We start from the raw sequence: 21451 nt of genomic DNA, 5'->3' as shown, positions 1-21451 counted from the left end.
TAAAATGACACATGAAAATCCCTCAGGAAGGTGCCGTATTGGAAACCGATGTACTTCTTTGAAAATGTTTAACCTAGCCAGTTCTCCCTGCAGCCTTGGAACAGATGCCCATGGGTTTGCAGCTGAAAGCTGGCTGTGTGACCCATCTGTATCCTTAGAGCAGATGCTCTGCTAAGCCCTGTGAGGAGCTCGCCCTGGGAAAGGCCTCTGGGACCTGCAGTGACTGAGATGTGGCGGGGTGGGGGGTGGGAGTGGAGATTCCGGTTTCTTAATTTACGATCACCCTGCAGCTATGCTCATCAAGGGGAAGTGTGGGCAGCGTTGACTACGTTATTAATGCGTTTTTCTTGGGGCTTTTGCCTGGTAGCATGCCATGTTTATAACTGCCTTTTCTTCTACCCAGTGCCTCCGTGAGATGCTTCCGGGCATTACCCAATGCTCGCATGAGCCTGTCCATCCAGCCTCTTGTTCATGCCCCCCACCTCTCATCAATATTACTTGTTCTCCTATAATCCTTGAGACTTACTTGATGTCCATTTTACTTATCTGATAAGCTAATTCACACTAATGTTTTAACGACTTACAAAGCCTTAAAGGTTATCACCCTCCATAGGTATTTGAAAGAAGAACTCTATCAAGGTGGTAGCAGGTAGAGATTTGGGGGTGGCTGGGGAATGGGAGATATGTAGTCTTTGGACCAAGTTCATCTGCCTAGGACTCCCCAGAATAATGCAACCTGGCAACAGCTGCTCTGCCCCATGAGTGAGTTGGCTCAGACACCAGGATTTGTCCAGCATGACGACAGCTGGTGACTAGGGCTCACAGGGAATGTGTTGGTTCCCGAAATTTCAGGTGGCCAGGGAGACGCAGGCTGAGCACCCAGGGCTCCTGACTTCTAGCTCAAGCCAGAGCAGCCAACACAATCTAGCAGGGCCCAGTACAGGGCCCACACAGAGCCGCAGGCCTGAGCATGGGGGAACCAGGGCAGGGCTGACAGGGCTCAGAACTCCACCCTTTGAGGTTCCTTTTTTTTTTCCAGTACGCGGGCCTCTCACTGTTGCGGCCTCTCCCGTTGTGGAGCACAGGCTCCGGACGCGCAGGCTCAGTGGCCATGACTCACGGGCCCAGCCGCTCCGCGGCATGTGGGATCCTCCCAGATCGGGGCACGAACCCGTGTCCCCTGCATCGGCAGGCGGACTCTCAACCACTGAGCCACCAGGGAAGCCCCTACATTCTTTTTTATATTCTTTTCCATTATGGTTTATCACAGGGTATTGAAAATAGTTCCCTGTGCTATACAGTAGGACCTTGTTGTTTATCCTTTCTATAGGTAATAGCTCACAGCTGCTAACCCCAAGCTCCCACTCTATCCCTCCTCCACACCTCCCTTACTCCTTGGCCACTGCAAGTCTGTTTTCTATGTCTGTGAGTCTGTTTCTGTTTTGTAAATAAGTTCATTTGTGTCATATTTCAGATTGCACATATAAGTGATATCATATGGTATTTGTCTTTCTCTTTCGGACTTCACCTAGTACGATAATCTCTAGGTCCATCCAAGTTGCTGCAAATGGCATTATTTCATTCTTTTTTTATGGCTAACATTCCATTATATATACATACCACATCTTCTCTATCCATTCATCTGTCAATGGACGTTCAGGTTGTTTCTATATCTTGGCTATTGTAAATAGTGCTGCTATGAACATAGCGGTGCATGTATATTTTTGAATTATAATTTTGACAGACCTTTATTCTTAGTTTCCTTGGAACATTTTATTGGGCACTGAGTGAGTGTCAGACCTGAATTAAATACTTCAATGCTTTTTCTTAGTTACTCATCAATGTGGTGAATACGATTACGATTCCAGTTTACAGATAAGAAACTTGAAGCTCAGCGAACCTAGAATCACACCAGCTAGTAAGGGGACCCGTCATCAGGGTTTGCCAGCCCTGAAGCCCACACTCCCGCTGCACCACCTCAAACAACCTGGAGGGAGATCTTGCAACCTACTGCACAGTTTAAAAAATTGAAGTATAGTTGATTTATAAAATTGTGTTAGTTTCAGCTTACAGCAAAGTGATTTGGTTATACATATATTCATATGTATATATTTGTATACTTTTCGATGCTTTTCCACTATAGTTTATTACAGGATAGTGAATATAGTTCCCTGTGCTATACAGTAAATTGTGTTGTTTATCTATTTTATATATGGTAGTGTGCATCTGTTAATCCCATACTCCCAATATATCCCTACCCACCCCCAACCTCCTACACATCTTACAAACATGGAAACTGAGGCCCAGAGAGGGGAAATGACTTGACCAGGATCACACAGACACTCAGCTAGCTAGAGGCAAGTCCAGCTCTCAGACCCCCAGCAATGTTCTTTCTATCACACAGCATAGTGTCCTGCCAAGCCCAGCCCAGTTTTCAGGACCCCACCTCCCTGGACAGGTGGCTGTCCACAGAGAGGCATGTGCCCTGGCTAGGCCATCATTGTGGAGCTGTGTGTCTTCCCTGGTGAGGGGAGCAGCGTGCCACCCTACCTGACCCACGGATGTTGCCTCCTGGGAAGCATCACTCTGCATTTTACCAGATGGTGCAGGCTTTCACAGACTCAACAGATTGTATTTCATTTTTTCAGTGCACTTAAACTGAGAGAGATTTTCCTTTCTCCTGAAGTTCTCGCTCCTTTCCCCAAAGGATCCCATGGAAAGCAGTGGGTAAACAGGATGCATAACTCAGAAAGGTGGAACAGAAACATCTGCACATCAGTGTGTATTTTTTTTTTCCTTTTTTTTGCGGTACGCGGGCCTCTTACTGTTGTGGTCTCTCCTGTTGCGGAGCACAGGCTCCGGACGCACAGGCTCAGCGGCCATGGCTCACGGGCCCAGCTGCTCCGCAGTATGTGGGATCTTCCCGGACCGGGGCACGAACCTGTGTCCCCTGCATCGGCAGGCGGACTCTCAACCACTGCGCCACCAGGGAAGCCCCAGTGTGTATTTAAGACACCCTTAGGAACACTCACAAAGGTCCCTGGGACCACCACGTTGCTGAGAGTTCACACTGGTCTGGTGCACAGCAGCTGCAGCCTGAGTGCAGGAGGCTGACAACCAGAGGTGAGGTCTGGTTTGAAGGCCCTGAGCCCTATCAGGGTGGGGAAGCATCTCTGAGTCAGCAAGTAGATAAAGACAGGGGTGACTTAGGCAGATTTCAGGACGCACAGTGGAGCCAGAGCCCACATGGAGCCTGGGGACAGTGGTCACCGTCTGGACTTCTTAATTGCTGGGTTTGCATGCTGCTTTGGTGCCTTGGTGAGGGCAGAGTGTCCTTAGCATTTCACGGTAGGCCTGTGGCAATGGTGACAGACATGGAGCCTCAGCCATGCCTCCTCATGGTCCATCATGGGGCAGGGGGAAGGATGGCAAGAAGGAGAGGGTCTCAGGGGAGAGGAACGATTGTGCTCAAGGACACAGGCCTCATTCTATGGAGTATTCTCACGATTAGCAATAGCAACTCCACGTTACTTCATTAAACGCTTATGTAATGTCTAAGTTATGCCAGGTACTGTGGTGAGAATGGAGCAACGAACCAGATAGAAATGGGCCCTACCTCTAGTCACCCAGTAGAAAGTCTTTTAGTTTTGGCGTGTGGAAGAGTTCATCGCTAGAGAGTCTCAGGGGAAGCCAGGGAGGTCCTCTTGACAAAGGCTGTACTTGAACTACATGATGATAGAAAGCATTCTGTTCTCAACATACTTTTCTGACCCACTGATAGCACTTGGCCTTGTGACTTGCTCTGACCAATGAAATGTGAGTGCAAGTGACGTGTCATCTTAGGGCAGAAGCTTTACAAGCTAGTCCATGGTTCATCACATGTTTTTTCCATCTGCCATGAGATCAACAATGTTCTAGATAGAGGCCTTTCTGTTAGCCTGGATCCCAGGGGGAAACTAACATAGAGCAGAGCCACAGTCAACCCGAGAAGGACATGTGGTAGGAATAGAAAACAAACCTTTGTTATTTTCAGCCAATAGATTTTGGAATCACTTGTTACTGCAGCATAACCTGCCCTATCCTGACTGATACACCACATTAAGTGACTGACATCAGCGGCTACCATTTGCACTTCTCTATCTGCATACCTTCAGGATAGATGTGGCGGACTTTCTGATGTCCTTTCCAGAGCTCACACCGTTGATCAGACTATCATTCCACCTCTGGAATCCTAGACAAGAGGGGTTCCTCAAAGGCCCTGAACTGTCCAGGTGAAGCACGCTGGGCTTTGGATGAGGGTGGTCAGCAAAGCTCTTGGGGCAGAGCCGTGGATACCCAGTTGCTGACCAGCCTGGGAAAGGCCACTGTAGGCAAAAACCTTCTCCAGGAATAGAAGGGCCTGCTGTATGGTAGCTGCGTAATTGACTGCAAAGAAGTCATATCCAAAGAGAAGCCCATTGCTCACTGTCGTCACCCGCGGGTCAGTGTGTGCAAACCTGCTCATGTATGAGTAGTGATTTAATGGGACTCCCAACACGTATGCATCAGTTTTCCTTAGAGTCAGAGGCCCACTTCAGCTCTCTGAGAATGGAAACGCTGGCTATGACTGGGGGGCTGGTTCTGCCCCCCCTGGAAGCTCCAGCTGTTTCGAGGCATCTTGGAGGAACTGATGATGGCTTCCCCTGCTTGGGGTGTTCTGAAGGTATAAAAGCCTTGAACTGTGATTCTCAGTGAGGGCAAGCTCTGTTACGCTGCACGGTGTAGCAGAAAGCCATGGACTGAACTTCTTTTACATGTCTGTCTTCCCCAGGAGACTGAATTGTTAAGTGGTCTCACTAACTTCTAGATAACCTCACGAGTTAGAACATTTGGACACTGAACAAATATTTGCTGAACTAATAAATACATGAATGAATGAATGAATGGATTTGCTACGAAGACCTCCTGGACCCACAAGTGTATAAATCCCGTGAACAGCTCACCGACTGGTAATCTGAGCTGGTCTGACAGCTCAATCCCTTGATTTAGCAGAAGGGTCTCTCTCTGCAGCCTTGCCTTCAACAGGACCTGTCTTCGGAGCTCTTGACTCTACATGTAGAAAGCAGCTGACCCCGAGTGTCATATGGGGAGGTGCCGGCCAGATGCCAGGAGCCTGTGATTCCAGGGAGGAGAAGCCCTGGCCTCTGGTCTCCGAATGATATATGTGTCACAAACTGCTTTGCTGTTTATTGTAATATGCAGAGACTCAGGGGCACGGAAGTGAGCCTTTTCTTGGGCTCTGGTTAATGTCAAGTTTAATTTGGCCAAGAGTCACTGGGGCTTCATCATGCATTTCATACTCAAGGCAGTTCTGTGACACTTCACCTCGGGAAAGCCTGGGACTGAGATGGGAGATCCCTTCATCTTGAATCTCTGAACCCAGAGGAGGTGATAAGCGGCTTGTCCAACTTCCCCAAGAGGCCTGGCTTCATGTAAGCCAGTGGCAATGGGGGACCATGTTAGGCTAAGTTTGGTCCTACAAGCTGAAGGGGACACAGGTGCAGGGCCCTGTATCGTTTTTGTTTCAAGATGGAATGGAAGTGTTTCCATGCACAAACTGCAGGCAGCGATATGCCTGACGTCCAGTGTTCCCCTGGAAACGAAGAAGCCATTTCTGGTGCTACTGCACCTGTCCGGTGTTTCCCGACAGCAGCTTTGCCCAGCTGTTGTCCGACGGCCCCTTACGCAGGATCCCATCATTGCTCGTTGTGGAGCGACGTTGCAGGAGGAAGAAGCAGGTGGGCAGCGACTGGACCTCCACAAGGCGCCTCTGGGGAGACACCCTTGCCTGGGTCACCGCACAACAACAAATGTCACAGAAGCAACGCCAGAACTCAAAGACACCGGGAAGCGCCCCAGGACTGACCCTGGCGAGCACAGAGGGCAGGCGAATATTGACTTAAGGGAAGCGTTTGGAATGGCGAAGGAGAGAGAGATTCTAGCGGGAAGAAACATGAACAAAGGCTTAGGGATGGGAATGAACTGGGAACGGCGACAGATGGGGTACCCTGGCCAAGAAGAGGCAGGACGGCAGGGAGAAATGGGCTCTAGGGACGGATCAGCAGGATGGAGGTGGGTCCTCGGGGTGTGGAGAGCCAGGCTAGAGCTAGGCACCCACACCTGGATGTTCCACAGGTCCAGTCATCACTGCCCCCTAAATCCGCCCTTGCCCTGAATTTGGTGGCTACTGGCTGGTGGCACTCTCGTCCAGTTAGATGCTCACATTAGAATCTTCTAAGATTCCTTCTTTTTCACTGCTGACAGCTAATCAGTGATTGACTCTTACTTCCTAAATCTGTCTTAAATTCATCCCTACCGCCACTCCCCCGGTTCAGAAATCATTCTCTCTTGCTTAGACTATGACGATAACATCTTAATTGGTCTCCCTGTTTCCACCCAAAGTCAATAAAGATTTGTAGAATGAAAAATGCATGAACGTCGGGGCTTGAAGTGTCATGGTGGCTCCCTGGCTGGGAAACCCCGCCAGCAACTTGTCGACCGTCCACTGAAAACACAGAGAAGCTTGTCTCCCGAACCTAAGGTGCCCCATGGGAGTCAGGAATTACAACCCAGGCTCTGCTTTAGAAGCGATCTGGCCTGCCTTTCCCTCATGGTTTGGAGAGCGCGTGGGGCCTGAGGAAGCTGACCCCAGAGCAGATGGGCATCTGTCTCACTCATTTGCTCCTGCCCTTCTTTCCTGAACTCTCCCTCCGCCGATTCAAGAGTCAGACTCCTAATCTGGAGGCAGGAGTGGCCCTGCCCGTCAGGCTCACTCAGGGTTTCCAGAAGTGCGATGGGAGGGTGGCACTGCCGGGAAGGTCACCAGAAAGACAGGCAGACCTCTCTTAACAAATGGTCGCTCCCAGCACCAGATAAGCTCGCATCTCAGGGGAAAGTGCTTTCCTGACTGAATTAACCTGCCTTCCTGCCCCGTGAGGCTGGCAGCCCAGAAGCAATGAGCTATGCTAACAACCAGATGCAATCTGGCTCTAAAGTTTCTTCGCTCAGAAAATCCTTCTCACTCTACCTATCTCCTGGTCTCCCCTTCGCAACATTCAGAATCAAATCACCAGTGTGCGCCCTTGGGCCCATCTGATCTTTAACAAGCTGATTCCATCATCTCTTTCTAACCTGGAGGAGTTTAGGAAATGACCGTCACCCGTGGTGGCACGGGGTGGACTTGACTTATAATTCAGGTGCGCGGGGAGCGAAATGGGATATTCATTCAAAGTAAGTTGTCAGCGGAGCTGGCTTCTCCGCTCCCGGACAGAAGGAGAGAACCAGAGGCAGCTTTCTCAATACTGCGGGCCCCTGACAGCCATTTTCACAAGAGCAGTTTGGAATATGGAGGTCGTGGTGTTTTTCCGAATCTCCTGCATCATTCTGGAAAAACGTGCCTTCCCACATGCCCTCCTTGCCGGCCTGGTGACATGACAAATAGGACGCAGTGATACCCGAGCAGGGTGTATTTCACATTCAGTTCTCAAATTGTCACTTGGTCCTTTGGGCAAGAGCTGTGTGTGTGAAGGTGTGTGTGTGGGGGGGGCGCACGCACGTATGTGCATATTTGTGTATGCATGTGTGTACCTGTGTGTGCCTGTATGCACCTGTGTGTGCATGAGTGTGTGTGTCAATGTTGAGAGAGAAAAACTGCCCTGAAGAGAGTAGTGGAGGGGTCCCCAGGAGAGGATGCAGGCTACGCTGTGTGTTCGGGAGTCTCCTTTTCCTTTGGTGGGGATGGAGTTACCCCCAAGTGTAGGCCCCGTCTAAGAGGAAGCTCTTTCCTAAGCTGCCCACAGCCCAGCTGGAGAGTCAGTGTGAGGGCCTGAATATTCTTGGAGAGAACAGAAATGAAGTATACGTGGTGGGGATGAAGGAGACCCATCCACCCGTGCACGGTGTGGTTTACCAAGCACATGGTACCGTCCCCCCCGTATTGAGTATCTTATTCCACAGCTGACTTGAGCGGTTTACGTTCCAGCTCCAGAGGCCTGGCCCGGAGTCACAGACCCTGAGCCAAAGAGCCCTTCATTCCCACAAACCTACCTTCAAAGTCTGGCTCTGTCACTTTCTATCTGCATGACCTTGAACAAGTCATTTTTCCTCTCTGGGCCTCAAATTGTCCATCTTTAAAACTGGGTGAATAAGACCCTCCTCAGTGTAGTGGGGAACTTAGCGTAGGGCATGTGAAGATTCTAGGAGGGTGCACACAGCAGGTGCTCAATAAAGCTAAGCTTCCTTGTACAGAACCTCCAGCAGCCTGGCTCCTAGTTCTGGCCTGCTCCTATCTTGGGGCGCCATCTTTCAGCCTGTGGACAGCAAGCCCTCTGTCCCCCACACTTGGACTTTCCAGATCCCACCTCCACTCTCACCCTCGCTCTTCTCTTCTGACTTGGGCAGCCAGGCCTGGCTTCACCGGCCTGTGACCTGAACAATCACACGAGGCCCCCAGCTTGCTTTAATGCTTTGCTGTTGCTGCCTTAAAATTCTTAATAATTTTGGAAAAGGGCCCTGCACTTTCACTTGCACTAAGCCCTCAAGTTCCATAGCTGGTCCTGGGGGAGGAGACCCACCTCTCCCCAAGTGGCTGACACCACCCTTCACACTGGCCCCTGGGCAGGCACCTCTCTGTAAACCAACACGGTGGAAGGGATCCCTGTTCCTTCAGGCCCTGTGCTAGGTGCTCTTAAACACACGGTGTCGGGCTTCCCTGGTGGCGCAGTGGTTGAGAATCCGCCTGCCAATGCAGGGGACAAGGGTTTGAGCCCTGGGCCGGGAAGATCCCACGTGCCGCGGAGCAACTAAGCCCGTGCGCCACAACTACGGAGCCTGCGCTCTAGAGCTCGTGCTCTGCAACAAGAGAAGCTACCACAATGAGAAGCCAGCGCACTGCAACTAGAGAAAGCCCACGTAGAGCAACGAAGACCCAACGCGGCCAAAAATAAATAAATTAATTTAAAAAAAAAACACACATGAGGTCATGAATCTCTATTTTACTGATGAAGAATAGAGGCTTTGTCACATCACTTGCCCACAGCCATGCAGTTGGTCCATGGTGGGATCTGATCAGGTGTGTCTGATGCCAAAACCTGTGCCCCCTGACCCTTTAACCATGATAAGTAAACAGTATCCATCCAGAGGTTACACATACCGATGAAGTGGGGAGGGGCGATTCTTTCATAATATAATAACATATGCTTTGTATATATTGTTTAAAAAAATAATTAAAAACTATTCTCAACAGGGAAAAACCTACCGCATAATTTCTGAAGGGATTTCTCAGAGTAGGTCTCGCGGTCACAGCCCTTCCCGATGTAGTTTGTCTGCAGCTCTGTGGTGATCTGGATGGAGGACACAGCCCCGTCGCACGTCTCCAGGTGGATGCTGGGGAACAGGGGCACGCTCCCTGAGCCAGGCTGGTACTCGATCCTCTTGGTCCAATCTGAGCAAACAAGGGAAGAATGACAGTAAGTCAGGTACAGACAGTTCCGCTATAACACGTGTTTTGAAAACGTGAATTTGTTCCACCACAATTGATATATTAGGAAACAATTTGAGGATAATGGGAATTTCACATTCGCTTATGCAAGATTTCTTGCACGAGAAATATTAGGTGAATGCAGAAACCTGCACCCAGCTGAGCTGAGCCGAGCCATGTAGGAATGTCCAAAACAGGCACGTGCACAGACCTCAAACTTCTACCAGCGACTCCCCTCACCATGTGTAAAAAGCCACACCCGCCTGGACCACTGTTACAACTTTCCATTCCCATCAGAAAACCCTCTTCACAGTAACGTACCAGCTGCAACCTTTCCTGTGTCCACTTCCACAAGCAAACCTCAGGTCTCTTCAAGTACTACTTATTGTAGTACTTATCTATTTCTACCACTTAACCTGTGTAAAAGTAACACCGTGCTAACGTTTTCCCTCTCTCTCTTTTTTACGTGTCACTGATGACATTTTCGAGTGTCAAGCCCCTTGCCCCATTTTCCCCGTTTTGCCCAGCAAGGTGAGTTTTAGGAACGTATACCTCTGGTCACAAAATAAAGGCGAGCAAGGTAATTCAGGATTACATGAGGCCACGAGGTGAGGTGCAAGGACTCTTTCCCGAACATTCAGGACTGTGACTCACTTAAGGAGGGCTGATGGTCTTATCCCTGCTTTTTAGTGGAAAAATAACTTGGAGACAATACAAGGCTGGAGAGGAACAAAATCACAATCAAAATGGTACCACACGAAACAGAGCAATCAACAAAAATACACACCAAGCGTGAGTGTACACAAGAATTGATTGAAACAACCGTAGCAGCCACTGAAAGTCAGAGGCGAGTCGAGGCCACGCTCATGGGGACTGGCAACAGCGCTTGCTGAGAGCGACAGCTGCCTGAGAGGTCTGTGCCAGCCTGAACCAGACTTGTGGGTAGAAGTCTGAATCATCAAGGAACATGAGTTGTGGTACTATTAGTTTATGAATCTCAAACATCTGTCACATTGCTAGATGGTATCCTTTTGCTAAGGTAGAAATGAAAAGCCATGGACTGCCTGCCCTCACCCTTGAGAAACTCAAGAGAGTCCTGCATGTAGGGTCATTCATCAGCCACCCAGGGGTTCCCCACAAACACCCCATGGGCCACCGGCCGCCACCTTGAGGAAACCAGTGGAGTGGAAGGGCTGGGCTTACGGACTGTCAGATGGCTTCGTTTGGTAAGAAAGCATTTATTTGTTTGGGGTTCTTATGTACCTGGCTCTGCTTGTAGCATCACGGATACAGCAGTGAAGGAGTCAGGAAGGGTCCCTGCCTTGTGGAGCTGGGAGAGACAGGCAGATAATGAATATGTCCATGCTGTCCTGTCAGGGAGGGTAAGTGCTATGAAAGGAAAAGTGGTGACAGAGAGTGACTCCATAGATGGAGAGAGTTCCTGTCTGAGCCGAGACCTGAACGTCAAGGATGAAAGCCCATGGGAAGCCTCAGAGAAGTTCATTTGAAGTGGATGCCGCAATGATCTTGGCTTGACTCAATCAGGTCAGGAGTTTCTTGGGAAGGTTAGTGAAGGTCTCCTAGCCTCAGGTACCTCATCAGTGAAGTAGGGACCACACTGGGGGGCTGAGGGCCAGGTGCAACCATGCGGGCCTGACATGCAGTAGGGCCCCAGTCCATGTTATTCCTTCCCCAGCGAGCAAAGGAGATGTGCATCCCCCCTGCACTGCAACCCTGCCACATTCCAGCTAACCAGGTAATTTGGGTTTAGCTCTGAACCCCTGCATTAACCAGCCATACTCTAAGGGGTTTCTCTGAGCCATAAGCAAAGATTGCACACCATGTTGTGGGGTTCATCACCAGGGAACTTGCCATGGGAGGATGTTTAAATGATAGCGACTACAAGTAAAAGAGAATACACCCAATTACATGTTTTTACTCAGAGCTCCGCGGAGCTGTGTCTTCTCCCGGAGGATGAGATCACGAAGCTGCTATAGCCCATGCTCTAGAGGTCAATCTAAAGGACCAATCACTGGTAGACAGGAGGGCTTTTTCTTAGATATATCTAAAACTCACAGTGCTGTAAGCAGAGGTCCGCACATGACAAGTCTCGTCGTGTCCTAGGTACACAATGTTTCATACTATTGAGCATTCAATCATGCCATTTCTTCTGCGTGGAGTGCCCTTTCTATTCTCTTCTGTCCGTCACCGCCCCCATGTAACCTTTCAGGATTTCTCCAGTCTGGGTTGAAACCCTCCTCTGTGCTCTCACAGGATATTCGCCATTAGACTACAGTATTAGACGCCAAGCTGACAGTTACCCTGAATCCCCATCATTTTGCACAATGGCCGGCACAGAGCACATACTCACTAGACAGTGGTAGGAAGTGTGAATGGATCCTGTAGGATATCATCTTGGAATTATCCATTCGTGTGCCTGCCTCTTCCTGTAACGAAGAACTCTTTAAAGGCAGGAATTGTGCGTTTATTTTTGATCCCTCCACACCTAGCTCTGAGCACAGGAAATGTTTGCCAGGTGGATCTGAGAAGCCTCAGAGACCTAACCTTGACTTCAGCCATGGCATCCCTTCTTGAGCCAGAGAGAGAAGCCACAGCCTGTTTGTAGCTTCTCTGGTACTGCCTCCGTCTGCCCCTACCCTCAGTCCTGCAGAGCCATCCATCCCAACAGCAGCCCATCACATGTTTGCTTTTCTTTGTCCTCAGCAAGGCAAGTGGTCCAGAACTGATAATGGAGGAATCTCTTCCCAATAATTAAACATGGTGTCAAGGAGGGGGCCTCTTTCCTTCCCTTCCTCACTTTTCTCTCCCTGGATCTTCCTTTTCTTTAGAGATACAGATTTAAAAATAATCAGGGAAATGGTTTTGTGCAGGGGGACCTTGGTATGGCCTTACATCAGTATCGATTCCCTTTATTCTGTGGGGACTGTGGGTTCTCTTTCTCATCTAGATATTTTAGTGGTTATCTCTGATAAGAAATTCCACATCAAGTCCTTTTCTGAAGGAGTGTAAATAAAGAAGCAAACAAATAACGAAGGAAAAGTCAGTGGAGGCACAGTCCTAGCAAAGTTTTAATTCTTTTTGCCGCCCCTGGGTAGAGGGGACGAGTCCCTCTCTGAAGAGAAATCAGGCACAGAAGAACTTTAGGATCATCACACCTGCCAGTTGCTTTGGTGACCTCATGAGGCTTGTTTTTGAGGGTTTATGAAGCGTAGGCAAAATTGCAACCATATAGTAAAAGAAATCAATGAAGCTTTCTGAGTGTAGCGTCCTGGAGACAGTGGGAAGCTCACACAAACATCTTTCATTTTCCAAGAAGGAGCTGGGGTGGGGATTAAGAGAGCAAAATGCAAGTCATCAAATTCAGCCTTTGTCACATGAAATATCTATTCATCTTCATTTTCCAGAGGGAAGGATGGCAGGATGGCTAAAAGTATGACCTTTAAATTCAGGGTGTCTGTGTTCAAATTCCAGGCCTCCCACTTCCTGTGTGAACTCTGGGCAAACTACTTACCCACCCTGAGTCTCAATAAAAGTCACACCTACCACCCAGGATCTGGGGGGATTAAATGCAGTCGTTTCAGCCTCAAACACAAGGGACATATTCAACAGTTATTATTGTTAAGTGATTATTTATGCAATAACATTTATTGCAGGAAATAAGGAGACATAAAATTATTAGCACCTACAAGGTGCTAAGGGCTTTTAGGTCTCTTCTTTCATTTAATTCTCCCAGCAACCCAGTGAGTGAGTGCTACTATCTTTTCTTTTTTTAAAATAAATTTATTTATTTATTAATTTTTGGGCTGCGTTGGGTCTTCATTGCTGTGCGTGGGCTTTCTCTAGTTGTGGCGAGCCGGGACTACTCTTCGTTGTGGCGCGCGGGCTTCTCATTGCGGTGGCTTCTCTTGTTGCAGAGTACGGGCTCTAGGTGCACGGGCTTCAGTAGTTGTGGCACACGGGCTCAGTAGTTGTGGCTCACGGGCTCTAGAGCGCAGGCTCAGTAGTTGTGGCACACGGGCTTAGAGGCTCTGCGGCATATGGGATGTTCCGGGACCAGGGTTCGAACCCGTGTCTCCTGTATTGGCAGGCAGATTCTTAACCACTGCGCCACCAGGAAAGTCCATGAGTGCTACTATCTTAATTGTGCAGATGGAAAACTGTGGCTGAGAGTTGGTGTGACTTGCCCACAGTCACAGGGCTCTTTTACAATAGCTCCTCCTTGATTCTGAGGATTTGCTGGAACTGAGAATGGTGAGTTTTACAGATTCATTTTTGTCTTTCAAGATTTTCAATTTTATTTATTTGTTCGGCTGTGTTGGGCCTTTGTTGCTGCGCGTGGGCTTTCTCTAGTTGTGGCAAGTGGGGGCTACTCTTCATTGCGGTGCGCGGGCTTCCCCTTGTGGTGGCTTCTCTTGTTATGGAGCGCAGGCTTCAGCAGTTGTGGCACGCAGGCTCAGTAGTTGTGACGCACGGGCTTATTTGCTCCGCGGTACGTGGGATCTTCCCGGACCAGGGCTCAAACCCGTGTCCCCTGCACTGGCAAGCGGATTCTTATCCCCTGTGTCACCAGGGAAGTCCCCAGATTCATTTTTGAACCTTCAATTTGCACTGATATAGGAAAAAAAAAGACGATAATCTCTGATGCTCGTGAAGGATCAAGGAGTGTTGTCAGTTTTATCACTGCTTGACCTTAGGGGCAGTTTGTGTGGGTGAGGGGTTGCTTGGACACTGAAGACTGGAGAGATCTAGGCTTGAATCTCATCTCCTCCGAATGCGGGTCATGTGACTTTTGCAAAACAGTTGTCATCTCTGGGCCTCCGTGGCCTCATCTGTACATTCGGGATAGTTACACCTCCTCGTGGGCTCATCGTGAGCGTTGAAGGCTAAGGGCCCAACACAGCAACCTTCCTGCTGAAGCCTCATGATAGAAACATCCCACTCCTTGGTTCACAAGCTTCCTAAACTTCTCTGAGCTGTCCTGCTTGGAAACAAAATCTTTTCAATGTATAAAGGACCTAGAGATTAGTTAATGAATTGTGGTTCCACTGTTTTCTCAAATGAAGAGAAAGGAAGTAGACCACCTGTTGTTTTAATAATCAAGCTCGATGACGTCATAAGTATTCCTGAAAAGGTTAGCACTGGAATGCCTTCAGGAGCTAAATTCCTCCTCGGTGCATTAAGGATTTAGAAACAGGATGATGGCATTATAACTCCTGCTGAATTGGGGGAACATACATTTTCTCATCTGGAGAATATTAACCACTTGGAATGCTCTTATTAGATGCCTGTGGGTGGAACAAAGCTAATCAGAGACTTCTGGAAAGCACAGGCTTTGAGGGCTCTTGTAATCCAAGACACTCAGGTCCATTGTTCCAATTCTGAACTCAGAAGGGACGCAGAAGGATGAGAGGGACAGACACAGGTGTGTCCGAACATTCCTTTTTCCTTTATTGTTCATGTTCAAAGGGCCTCCAGCTCTTCCTGGTCTCACCTTCTAGCAGAGGAAGAAGCATCGGGTTTTCTAGGATTCATACAAGGTAAGTGGCTGGATGTGGGGATGCCGGGAGTGGGAGGGATAGGAAAGGGGTTTTCCCTCCTGATCAGGGATTGTTCAGGCAGCTGACATTCTAACCAGTCTCTGCAGGCATCAACCACCTGGCATCTTTCAAGACTTTCTCTTAGAAATAAGTGGCTTTGGTTTGGCACCAAGGGACTTCCTTTCCCCCAGGGCAAAGCCAGGGAGGTACCCACGCTTAATAGGGAGCATCTTTGCCTCCACTGGCCGTCCAGTGCCTCTGAGTTGGGGGTGAGTAAAGAGGTAGAGATGGGCTGGAAAGGTAAGTGATCAGATGACAGATGCTGGCTAAGAGGTTTGGGTTTCATCTTAGGGCCAGTGAAGAGCCATAAATGGGTGCTTAGTGAGGCCATGAAGAATCTAGACTGTGCTTTGAAAAGATCACTCGGCAGCTGGCTTAGCTGGTGCTCATTTGCAGAACACTAGAACATTCCTGATTGCCACCTCTCCATCAACCCACTCAGAGAATCACCTCTGACAGTGTCACACGATGTGGAATTAACTTCAATTCAATTTAACTAAATTCAAGAGTGTTAACTCTGCAGCTGGGCAGACTCAGGTCTGAACCATGGCTCTGCCACTTCTTGGCGGTGTGGCCTTAGGTAAATCAGTGAACCTCCCTGAGCTTCATTTTCTCATCTGTAGAATGATGACAACACAAATCTACCTTGCAGAGCTGCTTTGGGAATTGGAGAAAAGGTATGCAAAGCACCAGGAACAGAGAGCTACTGCCACCACTACCATCATCAGTCTTGTATCATTCTTATCTTTATTCTAGATGACATGCATTTACTGAGCACCTACTATGTGCCAGGCAGAGCCCCAGGCAAGGGAGGCAGAGAAGTGTGACTCATAACCCTTAACTGGATGGTGCTGACGGTCAGGGCAGAGGCAGCCACATGGCCAGCTTTCAGGCAGACAGAGGGACAGAGGGACAAAATGTGGGTCCCAGAGAACAAAGAGGAAGAGATAAGTTATCCCGACCAGGGTGATCAGAGGCAGCTTCCTGGGGGAAGTAACCTGGGCTTTGTTTTAATATAGGTGGTATTATTATTTAAGTGTGATAAGGCCAACAGATCAGGATATTATTGCCATTGATAAGAGAATTTGTTATACTCACGAGTCCCAAAGCGAGGGGGCCCACACCACTGGGGGCACATGGAGAAGCACAGGGTCAGTCAGGAGGCAGAGGGAGAGGGGAAAACCATAGGCAAGGGCCTGTACTGTGGTTTGCATGGGAAGGAAGAGGCGAGGCAGGGTAAGCAGCCTTAGGATCGCCTAGTTCGTATAATTTCAGTGGCCTCTGGGGCGTAGGGGCTGTCCCTCGATGTCTGGTACCTGGCCCTGGGGTGAGTAGGGCAGGTGAATGTTGGCTGGAGTGTGAGAGCCTGATAAAAGAGGTGGATGGGGATGTGGGTTCTGGGTCGGTTGGTTAGTGTTTGAAAAGCAAAAGGGTAAGTTGTTTGCTCTCTCTAGGAATTACCTAATTGAGAGGGGCAGTCCCTCCAGGCTCAGCAAGTCCCCAGTTGTCAATGCATCAGGATGCAGACGGTAGAAGGCATGGTTAACACAGCACTGGAGAATGAGGGGCATTCGGGGGGCAGAGAGAACTCTAGGGTGTCACCACCATGGCCTTGGGGCTGTACAATGCCAACGGGTGCCATTTAGATGGAAAGCGACATGAATGGTGCCCCCTGACCAGCAGCCTGGCAGGACTCAGAAAGCACAGACAAACGTAAGGCCAGGGGTGGGCCTCTAGGAGGCCTGGTGTGAGATGGGCCGGAAAGGAACTTTGGGGCCAGGTTACAAGGGACTTAAGTGCTAGGCCAGGGAGCGGCCCTTGTTGTAAATGGTAGTGAAAAGGGCTGGCTTCTGAGACTCGCCTTCTCTCTCCTCTCCCTACAGGGCTCCTGGGGTGAATTCCTCAGTATCCCAGCCTGACTTTGGGTAGGGCCATGGTGACACTTAGGCAACAGAGTATAGAGATGAGGGGTGAGGAGTCAGATGCCTGCCTTCTCTGCTTACCAGCTAGTGCTCCTGGGGCAAGACACTCTCTACCTCAGTTTCCTCATCTGTAAAATGGGGAGAAATTACAACTACATCTCAGGGAGCTGGTGTGAAAATTAGATAAGACCATACATGTGTTAGAGCCAGGACTTGTGCCAGGCCTGCATGACTCCAAAAAGGATCCCTTGCTTTTCTGAGTTCATTTTCATTTAACATTTCCTTTTCTGCTGTTGTGGGTTTATAACCGTGAGATGGGACATTCAGCCAGAAGGAGGCAGGAGGTGGTGAGGAGTCCAGTCCAGGTTCCAAGACCAGCTTCATGTGCAGAAGGGTCCCATACTTGGTGTAACATTCTGCTGTCACTTTCTTGAAGATCTTAGTAATTTTAAAGCAAAAGGCTTTTCATTCTCATTTTGAACTGGGACCCACGAATTACATAGTGTCCTTTCCAGCTGAATAACCTTGGGCATGTTCCTTAATGGTTCTGGGCCTCAGTTTCTTCATCTGTAGAATGGGAATATTAATTACCCCAAAGGGAAGAGCCCAGGCTTTGGGGTTAGACCCAGGTGTGAGTCCCAGCTCTGCCACTTGGTACCACGGACAGGGGGGCCAGTCAGTTCCTTCCCTGCCTGAGTTTACTCACGCAAACACTGGTGATGTTATCACCTATTTCAGAGCTGCTGATTGGGTTTATATCAGATGACAAACGCAAACCACTTACCCTGGGCCCAACACATAAGAGGCACATCTACTTTTGAGCATTACATTATACGGCTTTCCCTTCCCCAATTAAAAACAATTACCTGCAGGCACAATTTAAAAAGAAAGAAAACACAAACTCTCTGAACTAATTACAGATATAAGGAATCCTTGCCCTTCCTTTATTACTAACCCCTTGGCATTTACTATACTTAATCTTCACAAGAGGATTTTATTACCTTTTAGTTCTTACTAAAAAGGGAGATCTTAATTAACTACAAAGGAGAAGAAGGGAGAGAAAAAGTACCCACGGTTCAGATCAGGGAGTACAACGCAGGTCAGCCCTCCGCCTGGTGGTCAGTCCCTGGCCCCTCTGTGGCTGGCCCTTCTCTTCCTTCTGAGAATTATTTACTCTTTGTTTATCACCCAGTCATGCTCTGGAGCATAACTTATACATCACTGTGCAGGGCCTGGCACATAATAGGTGCTCAATAAATATCTATGAAATGAGTGAGTGATTAGATGTATGAAAATCTACACACACACACACACACACACACACACACACACTCCAATTTCATCAAAGGCGAAGAAGGCAGTCATCTGGAATTCAGAGATTCTGGACTGCCACGCATTAAAATGAAAAGGATCCAAGACGTGGCGTGTGTGCGTGCGTGTGTGTGTGTGTGTGTGTGTGTGTGTGTGTGTACACATATGTACACACCTCCGCCTGAGTTTGAGTGTCTGTGGACAAGTGTGTATGATGATGAAATTGTACTTACATATGACTCCAATTTTGGAAAACTTCATGTATTTGCAATTTTTCTAATCCCCTGAGATGTCTCCATAAATGTCAAATGAAACAACTAGTAATTTGTCCTCAAATTTTGTCCTGCCTGTGAAGTTCTCTCTAGTTTCCTGATGACAGAGGGAGTCTAATTCTGTCCCAAATCATCACCATGATTACCGACTCCTTGGCCTGATAATACCCTCACATCGTCACCTGTGATTTCAGAGTCAGGCATGTAGGTGGACAATTTCAGGCCTTATTCTGGGAGCACCTGGGAAACTTCAGACAGCTTCCTGCCCAATAGCTTCTCGATGAAGCCCGAGGCTTCTATCGTACCATCTTCCTTGGCCTGCCATTGTCAACCAGGAGAACCAGTGCTGAGAGGTAAGGACCATGTAAAGATGGCCTGTGATCAGACCAAGTTGGAAACATAATCCAAGTCTAAATCATTTCTGATTTTGTGGAAGGCAAGGGCAAGGGCAAGGGCAAGGACAGATTCTGGGGCAATGCTACTCACTGTGGTCTACAGACCGGTGTGGCCTTGGAACTGCTTGTTATAGTTCTGTCATAGAAATCCAGGGTAGCATTTAGAAATTTTATAGCAATTTGACAGAGTAATTTGACATTTGTTGAATCTAATTATACTTAAAAAATTGGCTTATATTTTGAATGCCTTTGCTATTTATTTCATTTTTCTAGAAATCTGTCTCTATTATATTTTTGTAAAATCATGCTCCATGATGATTGGGAAAAAAAACTGGCCCTTCCCCATAGATGATTTGAGAAGTGCAATACGGAAGAACAAATCTGTTTCTTTTACTTTAACCTTTGTATTCTGTTGTTTTTGCTTCCAGTTCAGAATGTTGCCTATAGCCTGAAATATACAGGATAGCCCATTCTCAAGGCTCTGACCTTTAAGGGTATAACACTTTTCCATTTGTATGGAGATAAAAAGTTGCAGAACAGAGCATAGCATTTGTCTTGTTGGAGGTTTGACTTGACCTGCCTGGACAGCTGCAAGAAGGAAGGATTCCAGCACCAAGAAGTTTGCAACAACTAACCATGCCCCCCCTCACCATGCCCTTAAAAGTGCTTTGCTGAAACCCTTGGAGGAGTTCGGGGGTTTTTTGGGCATGAGCCACCTGTCTCCTTGCATGACCCTGCCATAAACAGTTCTCTGCTCCAAACTCTGACGTTTCAGTTTGGTTGGTCTCACTGTGTTTCAGGCATTTGTAGCCTATCAGACATAGAGTGTACATATGCTTTAATGATTAAAAAAGAGGGCACAGCGACCAGAAGTAAACAACGTTCATGTTAAAAGTAAAGATTAAATGCCCCTCTTGGGACGCCAATGCTGATACTCCTTTGATGATAAGACTCCCATCCCAGGTGCCGAGGCCGTACTGACTCACTGCGTATGTGCCGATCTGTTCTTTTTTTTGAAAACCTGAGGAAGTATAACCCTGACTTGTTTAATATTCTTTGGTCTGACAAGATATAAAACTGTGCTGAAAACGCTGTTTCTCCAGAGCAGTTTCTGAGTCATCTGGGAAGATGGCTTCCGGGTTAGTCTTCAGTCTGGCTCAAATAAAACTCTTTGCTATTCTTATTATTGATTGTTTATTGACTATTTTCATTGACACCCTCCTCTGGTGGAAGGAGTACACATCCCTGGCCTGGTGATTTTTGGCTTGGCGATATGACTGGCTTTGACCAGTAGCCTAAACGATTCATTTATTTCTGCGATTGTTTTCCATCTGAAACTCTCACCCCCTACCCCATTCCCATCTACCATCACAAGTTCCACAAGAGCAGGGACTGTGTCTCTTTTGGTTAGATTTTAAATCTCCGGTACCTGGTGCAGTTCCTGGAACATGGCAGGTTCTCAATAAATATCTGAAGAATGAATGACAAGGATGCTTCACAGAAGGTGTTTCTGCCCAGGTTCTGGGCTCCGGGGACAGACTTTCTTCCTGTTGCCTTCCTTCTGGATTCTCCTCTCATTCCAGTCTCTCGGAATTGAAGATACTGCTGCTGTTCGGCAAGGCTGGGTTTGGGGTCCTTTCTGTGTGCTGCTTCTCCAGGTCCACTGGATCTGCACATAGCCCTTGGGTGAGTCTGTTCTGCCTCCACGCCTGGCACAGGCCCCCGGGACACTGCAACCCAGTCTGGTTGGTCCCTGGCTGTCCATGCGCTGTGAGGGGATCCATTCACTTCGGCATGGTTCTCTGATGTCCATGTGATCACCTTAGTTTTCCAACAAGCCTCTGAGCCTGCTGGCCCTCCCCTTTCACCCTGGCTCCACGCTGTCTGGGGCTGTCAGGGCAACAGCCGATGCTGCCAACCAAGGGAACCGTATGGTGTTCAGAAAGCAGGGTCCCCACCTAAAGCTTGGTTGCTGCTTTCTCCCCAACCTTTTCGTCCCCAAAGATCCTCATCTCACATGCTTCTCAGCTCCCAAACAGAAACACATCCAGCAGAATGGATGCTGGAAAGGTGCAGAAACCAGGCAATTTAAGAACAGCCATTCCGGAAAACAATTCTCCCAAGGGGGAAATCATTAACTCAACCAGCCAGGGTATTTTCTCCTGGATTTATAGAAACTCTTCTCTCTTATGTCCAATAAACATGAGCATTTTCCAGGCAATTTTCTTATCTTGGGACAAATGCATTATTGGTGCAAGACGGCGTAGCTATTCTTCAAGAATCTTTATGTTTATAGCCCTGAAAAGCATTTACAATGCTAGAGTATGGGATTTCAGGCACACACTTTCAGTCTTTTTGTAAAGATGGCTTATGTAAACTTTTCATACTCCAGTCACGTAACTCTCTTTAATCAATA

General features: G+C 48.3%; 1 protein-coding gene across 1 annotated transcript in view; it reads right to left on the bottom strand.

Moving 5' to 3' along the window:
* CLSTN2 (calsyntenin 2) overlaps nucleotides 1–21451 on the bottom strand; it is a 634366-nt gene that overhangs the window by 100914 nt on the left and 512001 nt on the right. The window contains exon 6 of the mRNA XM_060010069.1: nucleotides 9296–9481. Coding sequence (XP_059866052.1) covers nucleotides 9296–9481 — 186 coding nt within the window. The remainder of the gene's footprint in view (nucleotides 1–9295; nucleotides 9482–21451) is intronic.

This window comes from Delphinus delphis, chromosome 4 (genome assembly GCF_949987515.2).
Source record: "Delphinus delphis chromosome 4, mDelDel1.2, whole genome shotgun sequence".
Taxonomy (NCBI): Eukaryota; Metazoa; Chordata; class Mammalia; order Artiodactyla; family Delphinidae; genus Delphinus; species Delphinus delphis.
Note: the sequence above shows the minus strand (reverse complement) of the source record. Positions and strands in the feature narration are given on the sequence as shown.